This window comes from Nannospalax galili, unplaced genomic scaffold, assembly GCF_000622305.1.
Source record: "Nannospalax galili isolate Female #2095 unplaced genomic scaffold, S.galili_v1.0 scaffold708, whole genome shotgun sequence".
NCBI lineage: Eukaryota > Metazoa > Chordata > Mammalia > Rodentia > Spalacidae > Nannospalax > Nannospalax galili.
The window spans coordinates 480,555-503,823 of record NW_008358110.1 but is presented as its reverse complement, the minus strand read 5'-3'; the positions used below and the strand labels follow the sequence as shown (position 1 = coordinate 503,823).

The following is a 23,269-nucleotide window of genomic DNA, read 5'->3' as shown; positions in this document are numbered from 1 at the left end:
TGTGTGACAATAAATTTTTATTCATTTTATTACATTTAATCTTTTTTTGTTTGCTGTTTGTTTGAGACAAGATCGTCTGTAGCTTACTTAGACTGGCATGGAACTTGCTATGTAACCGAGGATTACCTTGAACTTCCTGATCTTCCTGCTTTCACCATGCACAGTTATGGTGGTCCTGGGGAATCAAACCCAGGGCCTCATGCAAACTAGGCAGGTACTCTACCCATGGAGCTACATTCTCAGTTTAGTTGGTAGAGTGCTTACCTAGTATTCATGAAGTCTTGAGTTTCATCCCCAGCACTGCATAAACAAGGGTATGCTAATGTATGCCTGTCATCTTATCCCTTAGGCGATAGAGGCAGAAGGATCAGGAGTTAAAGATCATCCTTCAATTTGGGATATAAAAGATCCTACCTCAAGAAAATAAAAACAAATATTTAAAAAAAAATTATCTATTTTTACTTTCATGTATATGAGTGCTTTGCCTGCATCTATGTTAAGTGTTCCTGTGCATGCAATGGTGGCAGAAGTCAGAAGAGGGTGTTGGATCCTCTGGAACTGGAATTAAGAAGGGTTATTAGTCACCACATGGGTGCTGGGAAACAAACCAGGGACCTCTGGAAGAGCAGTCAGTGCTCTTAACCACTGACCCATGTCTCCAGCCATCAAAACATATAGAGATGACTATTTTTAGGCTTTTTTGTAGGCAAAGGGGATTCTTTGATAGACTTTTTTTTTTTTTGGTCTTTTTGAGACATGGTCTCCCTGTAGCCCCAGCTGGCCTGGAACTCACTGTGTAGATCAGGCTGGCTTTGAACTCACAGAGATCTGCCTGCTTCTGCCTCTGGAGTGCTGGGATCAAAGGCGTGCACCACCACGCCTGGCCAATAGACATTTCTTAAATTGACCATACAAAACTATAGAAAAACTATTCTGACAAACGACAAGTTCCAATATGAGAACTAGGTTCCCTCAATTATTCTTTCTTTTCTGCATAGTATTGTTTTCATTTCATTCTCCCATTTTCACTTAGTTCTTAAGAAAAGTACCTTCCTTTCCCAGATTAATCCTTTCTTTTAAGCTCTAGATGAAATCTATTATTATTTCATATGAAGTTTTGTCATTATAAACATCCTTTCCCATAACAACGGCTTTAAGATTTTCTTTCTCTAGTAGGTCTACCTACCTCCTTTGTACGAATTTTTCATTTAAAAAATTTTTTGTTGTCGATGGATTGTGGTGTGGTGTATCCGGAGGATATTGAATGCAACTTACAATGTTTAATAAAAATCTTTATTCTTCTAGTATTAAATTTTTTTTATTTATTAATTTTATTTTATGTGTATGAGTGTATTGTCTGCATGCATGTAAGTGCATACATGTCGTACAATGACCTTGGAGGTCAGAAGATGGCATTGGGTTTCCTGGAACTGTAGTCACAGACTGTTGACAGCTGCCATGTGGGTGCTGGGAACAGAACCTGGGTCCTCCGTAAGAGCAGCCAGTGCTCTTAACCACTGAGCCAACTCTCCTGCCCTTTGTATGAATTTTTCTTGATGAGGTTTGTCTTCTTGTCTAGGTATGCTTTTAGCTTTCTGTTCAATGACAATTTTCTTTTTAAAAATTTGGTTTTAAAATTTTTAATTATTAATGAATTTATTTTGGCTTTTTTTTAGACAGGGTCTCACCATATAGCCTTGGCTGGCCTGAAACTCACTATGTAGAATAAGCTCTCCTTGAACTCAGAGAAATCAGCCTGTGTCTTTCTCCTGAGTACTGGGATTAGAGATATTTGACAGCCTTTGTTTTTTATTTTATGTGTCTGTATATGTGCATGTGTATGTGCACCTGTGTGTGGGGGTGCCTGTGGAGATGAGGGGAAGGCATTGGAGTCCCTGCAGCTGGAGTTACAGGCAGTTGTGAGCTGCCTCACACGGGTGCTGGAAAGTAAATTCTAGTCCTATTCAAGAACAGTTAAGCGTCCTTAACTCCTGAGCCATTTTTCCAGCCCTAGTCACCTAGTGTTCCTATTTCCTGGTCTTTAGGAATTGAACTTCTGCCTTCACCGATGTACTGAAATGAATTTCTCAAAGGCCATTATTAATGGTCTAAAAGATAAATTCAGACATCGTTTCAGTTTTCGTTTTCCTTCAAAGCTATGTGACATATCGCATCTATGCCTGCGATACTACTTAACTGCAAATCGTTCTTTCTTGTGTGTCCACTATGCCACTTTTACTAGCTTCTTTTGAAGTCTTCACAATTCAGGTATTTCTTAATGTTGAATCATGAACATTCAGTATGCCTTTCTTCACAGAAGTAAGTTTCAAGGCCTCAGCCAACAGTTCTGTGCTGATAACATACTAACCCTCTCTTTCTCCAACCTCTAGCTTCAGGAATTTAACTGTGCATTTGTAGCCTTTTAAACTGAGTTTTTTCATCTGAACCATAGCACACAAATAAATGACTAGACTATTTTCTCAATTCTTCCAAGAATAGCATATAACTAGCATCATTCTAAATGCACAAAAGATTTTTAATATAAGTGGTTATATACAATGAAGAACTTAAGGTATTGGGGTTTATATCTTTGTGGAACACTGGTTAAAAAAAGGCTATCAAGGTAGTTCTAGTTAAGTATCTTAGTAACTACCTTAAGACTTCGTTATTTATCATCAATTCCCTTATACCAACAACACTCCTATCTCAACTTTTCTAGTCCAGTAAACTACAATTATTTTCCAGTTTATTAGCTCAGAGCTCTCACAGTTTCAGCAGGTAGCTCAAGCCAATGCTCATCTTAAGTGTGCACTTAAGTTTTGCCGCACAGTTAATCTCCTCTTCAAACTTTTGGACACTGGGCTAGATATAAAGGTTCTGTTTTTTTTTTTTAATTAAAAAATTTATTTATTATTTTTATTTTATGTGTATGAATGTATTGCCTGCATGTATGTGAGTACACCCATGTCTTGCAATGCCACGGAGGTCAGAAGAGGTTTTCGGATTCCCATAGAACTAGAGTTAAGGACAGTTCATAGCTGCCATGTGGGTACTGGGAATCGAACCCAGGTCCTCTGCAAGAGCAGTCAGTGCTCTCAGCCGCTGAGCCATCTCTCCAGCCCGATACAAAGGGTCTTAAATTGCCTCTAATTTGTGTGTTCCTTTGCTTTATCCTTATTAAAAATTGAATTGGGGTTATAGTATTGTATATCTCTTTGGTAAATACCTATGCAGGTACAAACAGTTTTATGTATTATAAATATCCTATAAGTGAATAGTAAACAAAGTACTTACAAGTTCATCTGATTCTGCAATCACTGAGATTTCCAACATCATGTTTTCTCCACGACTGCTTTGCTGGAATACTTGAACACCACTTTTCTTCAAAAAAAACTTGAAAAGAATTCAAAGAATTCAATTTTAATTCTTTCTCAGTAATCATTTTACTTTTAATAAGGTGAAAAAAATCTGAATTAAGTAGCCACTGACTTTATGTTTGATGTGTTTCAAAGTAGGGAATCCACAGAAATATAATGCCTTCTGGTCAACCCTGGTTATTTTGTTCTTGTTTATGTCTACGCGCCAAGCATCTAATGATATTATTTCATACCTAGAAAATAAACCAAAGTATTTAATTTAAAATGCAAGTATTACAGGCAATTAAAGCTTTTAACTTTAACTGTTTCATAAAAATCGTTATTGCTTTGAAAGAAAGTTATGCATGGTGGTACTTTTCTATAATTCCAGTAGAAGCAAATGCATATGGATACAGGTTCAAGGCCAGCCTGAGTTACATAGTAAGTTCCCAGCCAGTCTGAGGAGGAGAATGAAACTCTATCTCAAAAAAAATAAAATAAATTTTTTAAAAGGTAGAAGAGATTTATTACTTAAAGAAAAGTGAGGCACAGTAGTTCATGCGTGTAATCTCAAAACTAGGGAAGCTAAGTAGGAGGATTCCTGTGAGTTCAAAGCCATTCTTGACTATGGAATGAAATCTTGGCTCAAAAAACCCATCAGCGGTCAATGTGGTGGGTAAAGGCGCTTGCTGCCAAGCCTGATTATGAGCTCAGTTCCCAGGAACCACATGGTGATAAAAGAGAACCAGTGTCTGCAAATTGTTCTCTGATCTCTATACACTGTAGCACATGAACACACACACACACACACACACACACACACACACACACAGAGGAATAAATGCAGAAAAGTTTAAAAAAAGCAACAAAAAAACCTAAAACAAACGAGACAAAACAGAGTAATCCAGATTCTCGTCTAAGATACAATTACGCCTATAGATTAAGTTACAATAATACTTAATAATGTGGGCCAAGAAGATGGTTCATGAAGTAAAGTGCTTACCACCCAAGCATGGAGACCTGAGATGGAGCCCCAGAACCCACATAAAGTCAAGCGTGTACCTGTAATTCTAGGGTGGGGAGGTAGAGATAAGAGGATCTCTGGGGCTTGCTTTGACAGCCAGTCTAGCCAAACGGGTGGAGTCTAGGTTCAGAGAGACCCTGTCTCGAAAAGTAAGGTGGACTGGGCATGGTGGTGTACATCTTTAATCTCAACACTTGGGAAGCAGGAGTAAGCGGATCTCTGAGATTGAGGGCAGCCTGGCCTATATAGGGAGTTCCAGGCCAGCTGGGGCTACAGGGAGACCTTGTCTCAAAAAAAAAAATTAGGGTCAAGAATGATATCCAACATTGATCTCTGGCCTACACATACACACACACACACACACACACGAACACACACATACCCACATATGCATAAAGCATAACATAATTCATGTTTTAAATCTCAAGATGAAAAAATTAAATTTCATAGTCTATTTCAATTTTCTTCTCATTTTTACAAAAGGAAATCACAACTGAAAACTGTTAACTCAGTTGCTATCTGTGTAGATTATTTTCAGGGAAGATGAGAAAAGGGACAAGACATGGATGACATTTTAATGAGGACAGAATGAAAAAAATGGATTTGAGGTAGGAAAAGAGAGACTCTTTATTTTTTCTTATCTCTAGCTGAGGTTGACAGGTATAAGGGCTGACAGCCTACCAAGTAATGCTGGGAGTAGAGAAACGGACAATGAAAACAAAAACTCACAACAGAAATGAGGCAGAGATAAAGCTCAGAGATATACTAGAAGGGAAAAAAAATACAAAACCTCAGAACTTTAGCAGAAGAGAATTAGAGTCTGATCAGAGTGGAGCATTAAACGATCAAGTTTGAGAAATGCTTCAATCCCTGGCAAGTTGGGGGTCATCCATTAATTATCAATTTTGTTTTAAGACTGGGACTTGCTGTGTTGCCCAGGCTGGTCTTGAACTCCTGGTCTCAACTGAGATTCTCCCACTTTGGCCTCCTATGTACCTAGGTCTATAGTCTTGAACTTCTATACCAGGCTCATTGGTTGTCAATTAACTCTGTCATAAAATATTTGCTCATTCTCCTGATTAGATATTTGAATTCTCCGCCTCTCCCTCTCCTTCCCCAGGTTTCTTTTATTGTTGGAAAAATGACCAAATAACATTACCTTGCATGACATCGTTCTATGGCAGGGAACTTTTCTGGCCAAGGAGAGGAGTAGGTGAACTCTGTGTCTCTATCATACCAGCACATTAGACACTCACTATGTTGGTTTCTTTTCCTTTCTTCTTTTTTGAGGGAATGGTTACATGTCTCCATGGCTTCCAACAACCGCTTCTGATATAAATAATGGCAAGAATGAAAAGTTTTTTTTTAAAAATACCATAATCTCAACATACAGAATAAATATTTTTCCTTTGTATGCTACTGCTATTATGCTCTGAAAAACAAAATCATGGGCCAGGAGAATGGCTCAGGAGGTAAAGGTACTTGTTGCTAAGCCTGAGTTCAATCTCTGGGACCTACACGGTGAGAGAAACAATTGATTTCCATAGCTTATCCTCTAGCTACACACATGCACACATGCATCATGCCACAAGTGTGAACACATACACACGCACATACATATACCACAGAAAGTAAGATTAAAACAAAATGAGAGTTCAAGATTATCCCTGGCTACATATCAAGGTCCAGACTAGCCTGTTTCAAAACACAAAAGACTAAACAAACAAAACAATCTAAGAAGTGACTATTGGGCAGGATGGCAGACTAGAAGCTGCCTCAGTGTGATCTGATAGAGAAGAATCAAAGTAAGAAAGAGAGGAGAGGGGCTGGAGAGATGACTCAGTAGTTAAGAGCATTGAATGCTTTTACAGAGGACCTGGGTTTGATTCCGAGAACTCACATGGCGGCTAACAACCATTCATAACTCCAGTTCCAGGGGATCTGACACGGCCTCTGCAGGCATTGAACAATGCAGGTGCACTTACATACATGCAGGCAAAACACTCATACACATAAAATAAAATAAAAATTTTTTTAAAAAAAGAAAGAGAGGAGAGCTTAAAAAGACAGGTAAGGGACTGCAGAGATGGCTCAGTGTTTAAGAACACTGGCGGTTCTTGCAGAAGATCCAGGTTCAAATCCCAGCACCCATACAGCAGCTAATAACCATACATAATAACATCAGTTCCAGGGAATCCGACGCCCCACACTGCATGATGTGGGTGCACTTACATACATGCAGGCAATACATTCATACACATAAATAATCATAACAATAATAATAATAATAATAATAATAATTTTTAAAAAGACAGGTGATGCACTGAAAAGAAATAAGCCAAGCTGTAGAATCCCTGGGATAAAAGAAGAAGCTGATATAAAAACCAAAGCATAGAAAATCTAGTCAATTAAATTATACCAGAAAATTTCACAAGTCTAGAAAAAGAACTGGACATCTAAACACAAGAGGCACTTTCTTTTAATTGATTGATTGATTTGTGTATTTGTCATGTGTGTACAGGTATGTTCACTTGTGCAGGCACATGTGGAAGTGAGAGGTGGGTATCCGGTGTCTTCCTCTGTTGCTCTCTACCTTACTTTAAAAAAAAAAAAAAACCAACATTTTTTTTTGTGTGTGTGTGTATGTTGCATGTGAATAAGTACATGTGTATGTGTGCACACATGGGTGCATGAATGCCACAGTGAATGTGTGGAGGTCAGGGGCCAACTTGGAATTGGTTCCTTCCTTTCAACCATGTGGGTTCTGGAGATCAAACTCAGGTCATCAAGTTTGGTTGTAAGGGCCCTTACCGAGTAAGCCATCTGACCAACCATCTAACTTATATTTTGAGACAGGGTCTCTCACTGAGCCTGAAGCTTGCTATTTTGCTAGATGGGCTGGCCATTGAGGCTTTGAGATTGATTTGTCTCTACCTTCCTGTCCTCCCCAGTGTTGGGGTTACAGATATGTGCTCACATATCTGGCTTTTACATTGGTTCTGGGATCTGAACTCAGATCCTTTTGATTAAAAAGTGTTATCCACTGTGCCATCCCACTAGCCCATTAGAGGAAGTCAGAACCTCAAATAGACAGGACCAAAAAGAAATGCTCTGTAACATATTATAGTCAAATACAAAGCAAAGTAACATTAGTAAAAGCTGAAAGAGGAAATGGCAACCAACTCACCTACAAAGGCAACAACATCAGAATATCATCAGCTTGTGTATCAGCAACTCTAAAAGCCAGAAAATAATGGAATAGTCTATATTTTTTTAGCCCTGAAAGTAAATAAGTACTAACCACAACTGCTGTATATAGCAAAGCTATCTTCAATTTGACAAAAAATAAGGACATTTCAAGACAAGTACAACTTCATGACCTTCAAGCTAGCAATGAAGAAGATACTTAAGGGAATACTATACACAGAGGAGTAAGGACATCTTAATCATGGCAGCATAAGAAATAATACATTTCATGAGAGGAATAGAAGTAGGAAGGAATCCATGCCAAAACAGTAAACTAGCAAACCTCTAATACTAATTAGAGGAGAAAGCAATGACCAAAAAATAATTCAACCAACCAGAAAAAGCAACCAAAAAAATTATAGAAATTAGCAAGCTTCCCTCAGTAAAAACCTTAAATGTAAATGGCTTCAACTCATCAATAAAGAGATGCAGACTATACTGAAAAATAAGATTCAACTCTCTGTTGTCTGCAAGAAAAACACCTCAAACTGGGTGCAAAGGCATCCACAGATTGAGAATCAAAGGATTGGAAGTCAGTCTATCAAATGAATAGAAGCCAAAAAAAAAGCTGATTTAGATAAGCTCATACCTGAAAAGGTACACTTCAAGCCAAAATTAGTCAGAAAAGAAGCCCATTACATAATAAAGGAAAAATTAATAAAGAAGATATGATAATTGAAATATGTGCACCAAATGTTGTAGCTCCCAATTTCATAAAATAAACAACAATGGGCACAAAAGGTCACATAGGCCCTGATACAATAATAGTGATGACTTTAGTACCCTACTCTCATCCAAACTAAAAATTAATAGACCACGTTCTAGGACACAAATCACCTTCCCAAATAGAAAAGAATCAAGGGTGTGGTGGTACACCCCAGCAAATCAAGCACCTGGAAGGTAGAAGTTAAGAGAAGCAGAGTTCAAGATCATTCTGAGCTATGCAGCAAATCTGAGGTGAGCCTGGACCATGAGACACTATCTCAAAAAGCCACAAAAAAAGTGAATTAAAACAATGTCTTGTGGGGCTAGAGAGATGGCTCAGCAGTTAAGAACACTAAATGTTCTTGCAGAAGACCTGGTTTTGAATCCCAGCACCCACATGGCCACTAATAACTGTCTGTAACTTGAGTTCCAGGGGATCTGATGCCCTCTTCTGACCTCCATGGGCACTGCACAACATGGGTGCACTTACATACATGCAGGCAATACATGCATACACATAAACTCAAAATAATAATAATAAAAAATTTTCTTGTATCTTATAAGATCATAGTGGAATAAAACTAGAAATCAACAGAAATGAGAAACTGAAGAAACTTCACAAATACATGGAGACGAAACAATACGCCCCTGAACGACTAGTAGGTGATTGAAGGAATCATGGAGAAACTAAAAAAAAAAAAATTTCTTGAATCAAATGAGAATGAAGGCTAACAGCAGAACATACCAGAAGCTCTGGTATACAACTAAGGCAGTTAGTTCTAAGAGGAAAGTTGATAGCTATGAGTACTTACAAGAAAAAAAAAATCAGTGATCTCAAATAAGTGAATAATATATCTCATGGTCTTAAAAGAATAAGTCATACCCCAAAGCAGTAGGCAATAAGAAATAAAAACAATAAGAGCAGAAGTTAACAAAATGGAGATTAAAAGAATACGACTAATCGAACTGGGCATGTGTTTAATCCCAGGAGGCAGAGGCAGGCAGATCTCTGTGAGTTCAAGGCCAGCCTGGTCTACATAGTAAATTCCAGGCCAGCTGGGGATACAGGGAGACCCTGCCTCAAAAAGACGCCCCAAAAAGCAAAACAAAGAATATGATTAATTAAACAAGTTGGTTCTTTGAAAAGATAAGCAAGACTGACAAACCCCAAGACAAACTAACCAATGAGAGAAAAGACCCAAATTAATAAAATTTGATATGACAAAGAAAAGGTCTCAACAAATTCCAATAAAATCCAGAGACTGATTAGGGAACATTTTGAGATCTTATATCCTAGAAAACTGGAAAACGTAGAAGAAATGGATAAACCTTTAACATATGTGACCCATCAATATTAAAGTAAGATACAGATAACTTCAATAGATCCATAAGCAATGAGACTGAAGCACTACGACGACGACGACGACGACGACGACGACGACTAAAGGACCAGGACCGGAGAGACACTGCAGAATTCTATCAAACTTTTTAGGAAGAGCTAACACCAAGACTCATCAAACTGTTTCACAGAATAGAAAGGAAGGCCTGGTATGGTGCTGGATCTTGCCTTTAAATCCAGCACTTGGGAAGCACAGCTCTGTGAGTTCAAGGCCAGCTTGATCAACATAGTAAGTGTCAAGTGACAGGTCAGCCAGCTATACAGTGAGACCCTGCCTGAAAGGGGGGAAAAAAAAAAGAGAGAGAAAGAAAACCATGAAACTCATTCTATTCTATTTTATAAACCCAGCATTACCTTGATACCCAAACTGGGAAAAATCATAAAAGAAAAAGAAAAGTATAGACCAATTTCCCAGATGAATGCAGATGTAAAAATTTTCAATAATGTATTCAGAAATCAAATTCAAGAACACATTAAGAGTGCTGGGCATGGCAATATACACCTGTAATCCCGTACTTGGGAGGTAGAGACAGAAGGATGAGAGGTTCGAGGCCAGTCTTGGCTACATGAATCCTATCTCAACATCTCCTTGTGATATAAGCCCTGAAGAAGGTAGGGATAGAAGGAATATATAATAAAGGTTCTATGCAACAAACTTATAGCCAACATTCTATTAAGTGGGGAGAGAGCACACTTCCTCTAAAGGAGGATAGAGAGACAGGTCCCCTTAATACAGTTTTAGATCAATGAAAGGAAGAAGTAGAATGGATATGAATAGGAAAGAAAGAAACCAGTTGGGTATGTTGACAAATGCTATAATCTCAACATTTGAGACGTGGAGGCAAAAGGATCAGGACTTCAAGGCCATCCTCAACTACTCAGGGAGCTAGAAGTCAACTTACGCTATACATGACCCTATCTCAAATGCCTCCCCAGTACCTCCCAAAACAAGAAATGTCTCCCAACAACAGCAAAAGTAACAACAAAAAATCTAACCAAACAAAAAATCCTCCAAGAAGTCAAACTATCCATATTTGCAGACATGATCCTATACTTTAAGACCTTAAATAATTCACCAGAAAATTCTTACACATAACATTTCAGCAAAGCAGTAGGATACAAAAACAACATACAAAACTCAGTAGCTTTTCTATACACCAATAATGAAATTGTTGAGAAAGAAATAAGGAAAAACAAAAAACAACAAAACAGCAACTCCTAATCAAGGAGACTTTTTTTTTTTTTTTAAAGACAGGGTCTCCCTTCAGTCCCAGCTAGCCTGAAACTCACTATATAGGCCAGGCTGGCTTCGATCTCACAGAGATCAGCCTGCTTCTGCCTCCAGTGCTGGGATTAAAGGCATGCGCCACCACATCCACTAAGGAGAAAGACCTTTACATGACAACTTTAAGATATTTGTTTTTGGGGGCTGAAGAGATGGCTCAGAGGACTGGGGTTCAGTTCCCAGAAACTACACAGTGGCTAACAACTGTCCATAACTCCAGTTTGAGGGGATCCAACACCCTCTTCTGACCTTCACAGGCACTGCATGACATGGATGCACTCACATATAGACAGGCAATACACTCATACACATAAAATAAATAAATAAAACATTTTTAAAAGTTACTTGTGATGGCTAATCTTGGTTGTTCACTTGACATACTTGGGAAGAGATGTAATCTCAATTGAGGAATTTCCAGAACAAACTGACCTGTGGGCACCTCTGTGGGGCATTTTCTTGATTGCTAATTGATACAACAGAGCCTAGTCCAATGTGGGTGATACCATCCTGAGGCAGATGGGCCAGGGCTATGTAAAAAAGGAAGCAGAACCATGAACCTGGGAGCACATCAGTAAGTTTCTATGGTCTCTGTTTCAGTTCTTGTCTCCAGGTTCCTGCCTTGAATTCCTTCCCTGACTCCCCTCAGTGAAAGAATATTAACTGGAAGTGTAACATGAAATAAACCCTTTCCTCTTACAGAAAAAAACAAAACAAAACAAAAAAAAACGGTAACTAGAACAATACTGAAGAGATTGAAGACAGCAGAATGTGGAAACTTTCAGAAGTAATTTGACTTTATTACTGAAAGTGATCTAGAGATTCAACACAACCTCTATCAAAATTCAAATGATATTCTTTACAGATTTAGAAAAAAGAATCTTAAAAATTTAAATGAAAGTACAAAGATCTTAAATACCAAAGCAATCTTAAGCAGAAAGAGCACTGTTGGAGACATCACATACCAGATCTCAAGGCTACAAGTCATAGCAATGAAAATTGTATGGTACTTGCATAAAAACAGACATTCAGTACAATGGAATAGAAAACCCAGAAATAAACTCACACAGCTACAGCCACCTAATTTTTGACAAAACTGACTATTCATTTGTAGAATAATGAAACTTGATCTGTATCTCTCAAAAATTCATTTTTTTTTATGCCTTTAATCACAGCACTTGGGAGGCAGAGGCAGGAGAGTTCAAGGCAAAAAAAATAATTCAAAATGGATCAGAGATATGATGTAAAATCTGAAATTCTGAAATTACTAGAGGAAAATATAGGCAAGATACTTTGAAACAGAGGATTAGGCAAGGACTTTCAGGAAGGATCCCAAGAACACAGGATATAATCTCAAGAACTGACAAACGGGATTGAATGCAAAATTAAGAAGTTTCTAAACATTAACGAAAACAATCTGCAGAGTGAAAAGACAGCCTACAAAATGGAAGAAAATATATACCAGCAATATATCTGACAGGAGATTAATATTTAGAATCTATAATAATCCTCCCCAATTAATTAGCACAACATTCAATGAACAAGTAGGTAAATGAATGAAATAAGAGTTCTCAGAAGAATAGATATAAATAGCTAATAAATGTATGAAAAATGTTCAATGTCCTTAGCTATCAGGGAAATGAAAATTAAACGTACTCTGAGATTCCCTCTCACCGAAAGTGGAATGGCCATTATTAAGGAAACAGATGACAGAAGGTGGGGAGTTCTCTTGGTAAAATGCTTGGATAGGCAAACAAGACCCAGTTTGATCCCAGTTTGTTTATGTAAAAAGTTAGGAATAGTGGTGCATACTTGCAGTCTCAGTACTGGGGAGATGGATGGAGACACGTGGATTTCTTCAGTTCAATAGCCAGCCAGCCTAGCCTACTCTAAAATCGAGCTCTAAAAACAAGGTAGAATGTACCTGAGAAATGACACCTGTGGTTGATCTGTCTCTCTCTCTCTCTCTCTCTCTCTCCCTCTCTCTCACCCACACACACACACACACACACACACACACACAGACACACACACACACACACACAGACACACCCCAAAACAACCAAACAAAAACAAATATAAGTCTCTATGTAATTATTTTATTCACTGACCTCGTCAATAAAAGGTATTAGTACCACAGCTTCCCACTCCTGTTGTTTTCCATTTAGATCAGTTTTAAAATCAGGTGGATAATATTCAATGATTGGTGAGTCTTCACTGGTCATCAAATGCTGTGAAAATATAAACAGTAAAATAAAATTGATATGTAAGAGTTAGTATCGCCAGGCATGGTGGAGCACACCTTTAATCCCAATACTCAGGAGGCAGATGCAGGTGGATCTCTGTGAGTTCAAGGCCAGCCTGGTCTACATAATGAGTTCCAGGATAGCTGGGGCTATAGGGAGACCCTGTCTCAAAGACAAAAAAAAAAAAAAAAAAAAAAAAAAAAAAGAGTATCAACATAAATTTCCACTAATATACTTTTAACATTTTCTCAAATGTTGCAAAAAAAGTACTTGGTACATTTTAATTTTCAACTACAAGAACTCTTTTTGTTTTCTTTTTTCTCAGCCAGCATCTCACTATACAACCAAGTCTGGTCTTGAACTTAAGAGCCACCTGGTCTCAGGCTCCAAAGTGCTGGCTTTATAAGCCTGTGTCACCATGCTCAGCAAACAGTAAAAATTTCAATTATACTGTTATTCATTTTTTTCCTGTTCCACTAACTTTGGTATGTAGCAAGACTATCTTTATTATGAACTTGCTTTGTTACCTGAGACAGAGTCTAGGTAGCCTAGGCTGGCCTTGAACTCATCCTCCTAGTTCAGCCTCCTGAGTGTTAGAATTATAGGCCTGTACTACCACACCTAGCTATTTGAGTGTGTGAGTGTGACATGCATCATGGTGTGGACATGGAAGTCAGAGGCAACTTGGGGGAGCTGGTTCTCTCCTTGAACTGCATGGGTTCTGGCGATCAAACTCAGGTCATTAGACATGGCAGCAAGTGCCTTTACTCACTGAGTCATTTTGCCAGCCCCATTTTTATTTTTCTATTGTCTTTTCATTCTATAAGATCTATCTTCTAAATACTGTTTTCTTATTCAGACTTCATTTCAATTCATTCCACAAGTTTCTAAAAGTCCTCCATTTCAACCTCAAGTTAATACTTTACTTCCATGTCCTAATCAATTGCTTCTAGTAATGTCTACTGTTATCAAAGATAATTTAAAAAAAAATAAAATAAAATAAAATTCAAGCTTCACAATCCACTAACATCAGAATCCAAAAACAGATTTTTATTAGATTTTATAAAAGAAGCAGACAAAGGCCGGGCGTGGTGGTGCACACCTTTAATCCCAGCACTCGGGAGGCAGAGGCAGGCGGATCTCTCTGAGTTCAAGGCCAGCCTGGTCTACGTAGTGAGTTCCATGACAGCTAGGGCTACAGGGAGACCCTGTCTCAAAAAGAACCCTCCCCTCCAAAAAAAAAGCAAAGAAAATATGGCTGTCCTAAGCAAAAAAAAGCATAAAGATACAGAAAGGGAAAGACTTTAAAATAAAAAAGAGAGCAGTATATTTCTAACATGGTACTCTAAAATTTACTGAGTATTGCATGAGCACTGAGCAAATAAAACAACAGTTATTATAATATACTTATGGGCCGACAAGGCTGCAATATCAAAGTTTAATGTATCTAAAGAAAAAAAGATACCAAAGAAATGTAAGAAACAGAGGCCGAGGTCAGATCAAGCAAGCTGAGGTTAAGAAAAATGCAGAAGGGAGCCTGACCATGTCAAAGGAGCAATGGGTTTTATGTATGCCATCTACTCCAATTCCTGGGGCTAGACCATGGAGTTAGAACAGACACAGATCCCTGAAGAATTAAATGAAGTTTACTTTTATAATCTACTTAGTGTGATTCTGATGACCCTGTCCTCCTGTTGCTATATGAAGTATGTTAGTAAGAGAAAAGTCTTTCAATTTGATAAATGGAATGTTTAAAATCTAAATATATACTGAGGTGATACTAGTGTTAGGATGACTCATTAGAATTGCTCTTATTCTACCAGGTAGAGGGTTAATGAGAACACAAATTCATCTACAAATATGTAGACATTAAAGATGGCTTCTGATTTTATCTGTTTTAGGTTATTTTCTTCAGTGTAGAAATAAAGATGTGTTAAAGGTGCTAAAACTGAAAAAGCTAGGCTCTCAATAGTTTATAGAGTTTGCATTTTAAAAAAAGGCAACTAAAAATGAAGAAATTACTTGTCAAGAACTTGCTAAAAATGTTATATTTAAAACGGAAAATAAATGTATTTGTCTACTAAATATATTTGGCTGGTTTGTATGAAAAACTCTTAAATATCAAAATGAAATAAGAAGATCCCAAGCCTACCTGGTAGCATGCAGGAAGCAAGTGTTTGCTAGCTGAGGGAAGCACAGCAAGAAGCTGCTCGAATGGCTTGAAAGGTTTTCCTAGCTCAAAATGGACTTGCAGCATACTGATGTTGCGGATGTCAGATAGGAAAGGCGCATAATGGTAGGGATAATACCTATGAAACAAAATGAGTTTTAAAAACCAAAAACTTCATATAAAAAGGTCAATATTAAGCATATTTTCTATATTTATTTTATTAATACATGGAAGGAATTTAAAAATCACCCATAATTCTACCCCTAGAATATAAGAAATTAGTACTGCTGAGAAGTTTAGCTTATGTGACAGCAACAAATGTCATATTTTCTTAATTTTTGTTGTGGGTTTTTTTTTTTTTTGCGGTTTGTGGCTTAGAGACAGGATTTCACCTAGGTAGCTCTGGCTGGCCTCAAAATCAAAACCCTACTGACTGTCTCCCCAGGGTTACCATGCCTGACGTCACAATCCTTCTTTTGAATTCTCAAATACAGATCATGAATCTGCCAAAATGGATGGTAACAAGGTAGTTAGGAAATTTCAGTCTAGTTACTTGAGCTGGGAACCTCTACGCAAAGAGCTGAGAACAGCTAAATATTCTGATAAAAGCTCCAATTCATAAAGAAAGAGAGAAGGGAAAGACCTTACCAGCCAACTCTAAGAATTTTTATCTTTGAATTAGTGTACATATTAATGTATTAATAATAAAAATTAAACCACATATCAATCACACATATTTTGCTTATAATACCCTCCTATCTTTAACTATAGACATTTAAAACATAAAGCTTGAACATACAATTTAAAATATTCCAAAATGCTCTAGGTATTTGATTCACTGACTACAGGGAGACAGAGGACTCAAAAGGGAGGGACAGGAGGAGGACATTTTTAAAATTAAGATTAATTAATTAATTAACTTAATGTGTGGATACACATGTGCCACCATACACATGTAGAGGTCAGAGGACAACTTATGGGAGTCTGTTCTCTCCTTCCACCACGTGGATCTCGGGGACCGAGTGCAGGCTGTAAGACTTGGTGGTAAGTGGCTTTACCTGCTGAGCCATCTCCCTGGTCCAAGAGACTTTTATGGCATATAGCTCAAATGGATGGTGAGTTTAGAAGGGAGAATGTCATGCAAAATAATGTAAAATGTATTTTAAACAGATAGAGTTGGACTTGATTTTTCTGTACAATCTTGGGAAGATTACTCAAGCTGTCTAAGCCTTAATTTCTTCCTCTGTAACACGGAGAAAAACTGTTTACTTTGATTATATGAAATCAAAGTTTTGAAGCCTGGCTTTATTGCTTGGTAATAAAACAGGATTAACTAGCATTTAATCTTTAAAAGTAGCAAATTAAAGATCTTTAAAACTCAGGGCTAGAGAGATGGCTCAGCGGTTAAGAGCACTGGCTGCTCTTGCAGAGGACTTGGATTCGATTCCCAGCACCCATGTGGCAGGTAATAACTGTCTTTAATTCCAGTTCCAGGGGAATCCAGCCCCCTTCTGACCTCTGTGAACATTGCATGACATGGAAGCACTTACACACATGTAAGCAATACACTCATATCCATAAAATAATAATATAGCATGCCTTTCATCCCAGCACTTGGGAGGCAGAGGCAGGCAAATCTTTGTGAGTTTGAGGCCAGCCTGGTCTACATAGTGAGTTCCAGGACAGCTGGGGCTAAAAGGAGACCCTGTCTCAGAAAAACAAAAAACAAAAAACAAAACAAAACAAAAAAAAGCTAAACTGTTTGGGGCTGTAGTTAATAACATTGGCTGTTCTTACAGAAGACCCAGGTTTGAGTACCCACAAGGCAGTTAACAACCATCCATAACTCCAGTTCCAGGAGATCCAATGCCCTCTTCTGTCTCTGAGGGCACTGCACAACACAGGTGCACTTATATATGTATAGGCATAGCACTCTTACACAAAACATTTTAAAAATGTTTTAAAAAACCAACAACAAAATTAAACTGCTTCCCAGAGACATCCTGCCCTGAGAATGTTAACCTCTACAAAAATTTCTTTTCAAAGTTGGCTAGTAAGTGAATTCACACTTAATGTCCCATTATTTTACATTGTTTTGTATTTGTCTACGGTGCTCTGAAAAAGGGTATCAGAAGTGCTTTGAAAACAAAACAAAACACAGCTCTCATCACTTAATACTATCTGCTGTACTATTTTTAGTTTGTTATTTTTCTTCCTCCTTTTCTTTTTCTTTGTTTTGAGGTAAGGTCTTGAACATGTGGTGATCTTCCTGCTTCAGCCTCCCAAGTGGTGGGATTACAAGTCATACCTGGCTGTTATGTTTCTATTTTAATGAACAAGTAAGAATTGTAAATGGAATCTGCTAGAACAGAAAGTATTATGTTTAGATATGAAGTGCCCCAGCCCCCATGCTCATGTATTAGAAGCCTCATTCCCCACCTGGTGATGCTGTTTTAGGAGATTCGAGAAACTTTAGGAGGTGGGACCTAGTTGGAGGATTTTGACTACTGGGGCATGTCCTTGGGAGCTGTATCCTGTCCAAGGCTTTTCTCTATCTTTATACTTCCTGGCTATAATGAGTTGATCAATTTTGTTCCTCCATGTCTACCTTGCCATGGTGCTTTGTTTCACCATGGCTAGAGAGAATGGAGCTGGCTGGGTTGAGACATAAGCCAAAATGAATCTTTCTTCCTTTAACTTGTTCTATCAGGAATTTAGACAAAATCTGACTAACACAGGGAACACTTATAGAAATGGTGAATTATGACTTTTCAGTAATACAAACAATACCCTTCTCTTCCATTCTAACATATAAATAGCTCATTCTTCAGAAATTACTCCTGTTGAAAAGAATTGTTTTCAACACACAAAGATGTAAAGACTATTACGAACACTCCCACAACTATCATCCAGCCCCAATGCCATACTTGATTCATTAATTATTAATTACCTTCTAGTGCTAGGGATGAACTCCCAGGCCTCATCCATGTTAGAAGTACTCTATAATGGAACTATACCTCAACCTTGAAAGGATTTTGTCACTCTCTCTCCCCCTTTCTCTCTCTCTCTCTCTCTCTCTCTCTCTCTCTCTCTCTCTCTCTCTCTCCTCTTCTCTGCAGTGTTGGGGATTAAACCTAGGGCTTCATGCATGCTAGACAAATGCTCTATAGCTATATCCCTAGCCTATTTTGATTTATCTTGCTAGAGAATTTTACATCCTCAGATTAATAAAGATCTGCCATCATGGGTAATCTGCTAGAGATATATGCATCTTCTTTGCCAAGTCTTTTATAGTATTTTCATGAAAAAAGAAATTATCTGTATTGTTTAAACTTGAATATATGAATACATGACAAATTACCATAAGCAAAAATAAAAGGAAAAGCAATGTAGAAATGAGAGTCTAGAGAAGGAACCATTATAAAATGATATGTCTTTACCAGCTCCAGGACTGGACTCCATGATAGTAATAATGCAAGATCCACTGTATTGCCTGAACATAGCATGCAGCCTGATCAGCCAGAAAGTCACTGAAAATAGAGAGGCATGTTTTCATTATGATGATCTTTTTTAAAGCTTGACCACTGTCTTCGGTGCATATATAAATATATATCTAAAAATTATAAACAGAAAAATCTCCAAATATTTTAAGATTCCATTTGTCAGATGGAAGGCTTGCATTACAGTATTCCTAAGCCAACTATTAAAATAGTTAAACCTGCTGTGCATATTTAACTAGTCAATGTGTTATACTTTTACCTTAAAGTTTGAAGATTCAGCCTAATGAAGCTTTCTCTAAAGTTGTATTATCACTCTCTTAAATAGTGGGGATGGGATAAGAGTAAATCAGGAAGGTCTCTGAATTCTGGTTATAGCAGCTGAAGCACCTTTTGAAAAGTGCTGTGTCTTCTCAGCAAGATACCCTTCTAATCTTGTTTCTCAAAATCCAAACGCCATTATTAAGGTTTGGGTAAAATAAATCTTCAAATCACCAAAACAAAACAAGTCATAGTCTAAAGCCAAAAATAATAACATCAAAATTCCTTATCACTGTACTTCTGATAGGAATGCTTATATTTTCATATTTAAAATTTTAATCAACACATTTATTTACATGCCTGTGAGTGCATGCATGGCATGGCATATGTGTGGAGGTCAGGGGACAATTTCAGGCAGTTTGTTTTCTTGGTAGGTATGCTTTTTTAATTTGTTTTTGGATTATTTTATTTTATGTGTATGAGTGTTTTGCCTGCATGCATGTAAGTGCACTCATGTCACGCAATGCCAGTGGAGGTCAGAAAAGGGCAGTGGATTCCCTGGAACTGGAGTTACAGATAGTTGTTAGCTGCCATATGGATGCTGGGAATCGAACCTGAGTACTATGGAAAAGCAGTCAGTGGTCTTAACCACTGAGTCATCATTTTTCCAGCCTTTTAAATTTTTTTATTTTTGAACAGGTTCTTCCTAGTCTCAGCTGAACTGGAAATCACAATGTAGACTGGGCTGACCTGCCTTTGCCTCCTGAGGGCTGGGAATAAAGGCATACGCCACCACACCTGGTGTTTGTTTATTTATTTATTTATTTTGTCTTCTTGAGATAGGGCTGGCCTTGAACTCACAGAGATCTGCCTGCCTCTGCCTCCTGAGTGTTGGGATTAAATGTGTGTACAACCACGCCAGGCTTAATTTTTTATAAAGAAAAAAGACATGAAGTTGAGTGGGTGAGGAGGCAGTGATGGGTCTTGGGAAATGGGGAAGGGGCTAAATATGATCAAAATACACTGTAGGAAATTCCCACAGAATAAATAAAAATATTATTAAAAGTCTTCTTTATGAGTGTGTGGTGAGCATGTGTATTGTGGGTACGTATGCTCACATGTGTGTGGGCGTGCATGTGTGTACACATGTGCAGAGGCCAGAGATTGATGTCAGGTATCTTCTTCAATTGCTCTGCACCTTATACATCGAGGCAAGGTCTCTTACTGAACTCACAAATCACTGACCTGGCTATTCTAGCTAGCCATCTTGCTCCAGGGATAGCCTATCTTTACTTCCTAGGATCACAGGTGGGCTGCCACACCTGCCCAGCCTTTACATGGCTGCTAGGGGCCCAAACTTGAGTCTTCACAGTTGTGCAATAAGTGCTTTACCCACGAAATCAACTCCCCAGCCCATCTACTCAGCAATTTTTATCACAGACATAGAATATGTTAGAATTAATATCATGAAAGCCATAATAATTCATGAAATAAAAGAACTCCTACTACTTTGTCAAAATCATGTTGTTTTCTGAGGAACTTCAAAATCTACTTTTTCTATTTTAAAATGATTGGCAAAAACATACTCAGATACAACATCAACCCCCATCTTCGTCATGTAATATGTTCTTTTATATTGTCTAAATTCAGTTTCAAACAGATCATCATCTTCAGTCTCATCTTCTAAATTATCTGTGAGAAAAACCAGAGAGACAGTGACTGACAATTATGAATATACTGTTTTCTACCTTATGCTTTGACCAAAGTTGAAGTTTTGATCAAAACTGATGCTTATAAACTATCATAGAAATATGTCCAATTCAGTATTACTGAATTAGTGCTAGCAAAAAAAAGGTATAACTATTCTACCAAAGACATAGCATAAAATACAGTTTATACTCACCCTTGGATGCTACTTGGCCTTCCCTTTTGTCTAAAGCAGCCCAACATACAGAATTTTCCTGGCCCTATGGTAAAGAAAGATGAAATAATGAAATCTGCGGGTAAATGGACGGAACTGGAAACAGTTATACTAAGTGAAGTAACACAGACTAAGGAAAACAAATAGCGTATGTTCTCCATCATTTGTGAATACTAGCACCAAATCATGTTCCTGAGAGAACTGCAGGAGCTAGGAAAATGCAGAGGACCCATGTTCAGATCTCAGCACCCACGTGACAGCTAACAACTGTCCATGACTTCAGTTCCAGGGGATCTGATCACCCTCTTGTGACCTCTCTAGGCATTACATGACACTGGTACATTTATATACACACAGTCAATACACTCATATATATATAAATAAAAAATTATATGATCAATATGAAACCCTTTTATTATTTATCAGTTTAATATCCTTATAAATCAAATTCTGGGATACTGCTAATTTATTTAAGTTTGAATTCAATAGGCATTTTCTGAATCTCCTTTCTTCTTCTATTTTTTTTTTTATTGAGATAGGGTCTCACTGTGTAGTCCTGGCTGGCTTGGAACTTGATGTGTAGATCAGATTGGCCTCAAACTCAAGATCTACCTGCCTCTGCTGGGGTTAAAGGCGTGCAGCACCATGGCCAGCAAATCCTGTAATTCTTGGGACTCTTTTCTGTCTTCCACTTTTTAAAAATTTTTCTACAATGCAAAATAACTGCCTTTCCACAATTCTTCTCCCATGTCCTTTATGTTTGCCTGTTTTTCATCTTTTATGATTATAATCTTTTCTTTCTTGTTTTTTTATTGTCTACTACCTAGCCAGTGAAGCCCATCAGCTTTTCTTCATATAACTCTGGCTTCCTCCACCTTTATGTGCCTGGACCATGTCTTCACAATAATTTTAACATTACTCACATATTCCTGGAAGACTGGTTAAGGACTGAGCTCAGGTAGAGTTGCTAGGGATTATTGACATGTAGATTTTGTGCTTTCAGGGTCTCAAGAAGTTGTAAAGTTTCTCTTTTTTCTCCTTTAATCTTTTCTTTCTATTTGAGACAAAGTCTTGCTGTGTAGCCCAGGCTGGCCTCAAGTTCAAAGTTCTACAGTCTCAGGATTTCAAGTGTAGGATTTATAGGCATGAGCCACCACACCCAGTACAGGGTTTTTTTTTTTTTAACAAAATTAATTTATTTTTATGTATGTGAGTATTTTGCCTGCATGTATGTAAGTGCACCATGTGTGTAATGCCTACAGAGGTTAGGAAAGGACATGAGAGTTCCCAGAACTGGAGTTCTGGATGGTTGCTAGCTGACAGTTGGGTGTTGGGAACAGAACCTAGGTCCTGTACAAGAACAGCCAGTGCTCTAAGCCTCTGAGCCATCTCTCCGACCCATTTCTTCTTTTCTTTTTCTCCTCTTTCTCTCTCTCTCTTTTCTTTCTTTTGATACAAAGTCTCACTATGTAATCTTGCCTGTCCTGGACCAGAGTGGCATTGAATTTACAGAGATCTACCTGCCTCTGCCTCCCAAGTGCTGGGAAGAAAAGTGTGTGCCACCAGGCCCATTCTAAAGCTTGTTTTCTTAAGAGGAAAACAAACAAAAAACATGCAGGGGAATCAGATAGACTACTGCTAAGTTCCAGTGAAGAAGAACAAATTAGGAAGATTAGGTTGAGGAGATAGCTTAGTGGATAAAGCACTGGATGCCAAATGTGAGGACCAGAGTTTGGATCTCCAGGGCCTACACAGAAAGCTGGGCAGGTGTGGTGACTGTTTGTAATCCCAGCAATTGAGAGGCAGAAACGGGATACTTGGGCAAACTGGCTAGTTAGTTGGAATTGGCAAGCTACAGTTTCAGCAAGAGAGCTTGCCTCAATAAATAAAGTGGGTGCTGAGAGATGGCTCAGCAGTTAAGAGCACTTGCTGTTCTTCCAGAGGCCCAGGTTCAGTACCCAACACCCATATGGTAGTTAACAACCATCTGTAACTCCAGTTCCAGGGGCTCTGATGCCCTCTTCCGGCTTCCACGAGCATGGCATATGTGCAGGCAAAACACTCATACACATAAAATAAAATATTAATAAATAAAAAATTGAAGAACAATCAAGGACGATATTCCACATCAATCTCAGCCCCCCCACATGTTCACTCACACA

General features: G+C 38.0%; 1 protein-coding gene across 3 annotated transcripts in view; it reads right to left on the bottom strand.

Moving 5' to 3' along the window:
* Positions 1-23,269, bottom strand: part of Xrn1 (5'-3' exoribonuclease 1) — a gene marked incomplete in the record, with an annotated part of 152,837 nt that overhangs the window by 105,128 nt on the left and 24,440 nt on the right. For all 3 annotated transcript variants that reach the window (XM_029557814.1, XM_029557813.1, XM_017795169.2), the window contains 8 exon segments: positions 3,295-3,393; positions 3,490-3,610; positions 5,540-5,709; positions 13,124-13,243; positions 15,411-15,567; positions 18,869-18,958; positions 20,773-20,878; positions 21,090-21,153. In XM_029557814.1, coding sequence (XP_029413674.1) covers positions 3,295-3,393; positions 3,490-3,610; positions 5,540-5,709; positions 13,124-13,243; positions 15,411-15,567; positions 18,869-18,958; positions 20,773-20,878; positions 21,090-21,153 — 927 coding nt within the window.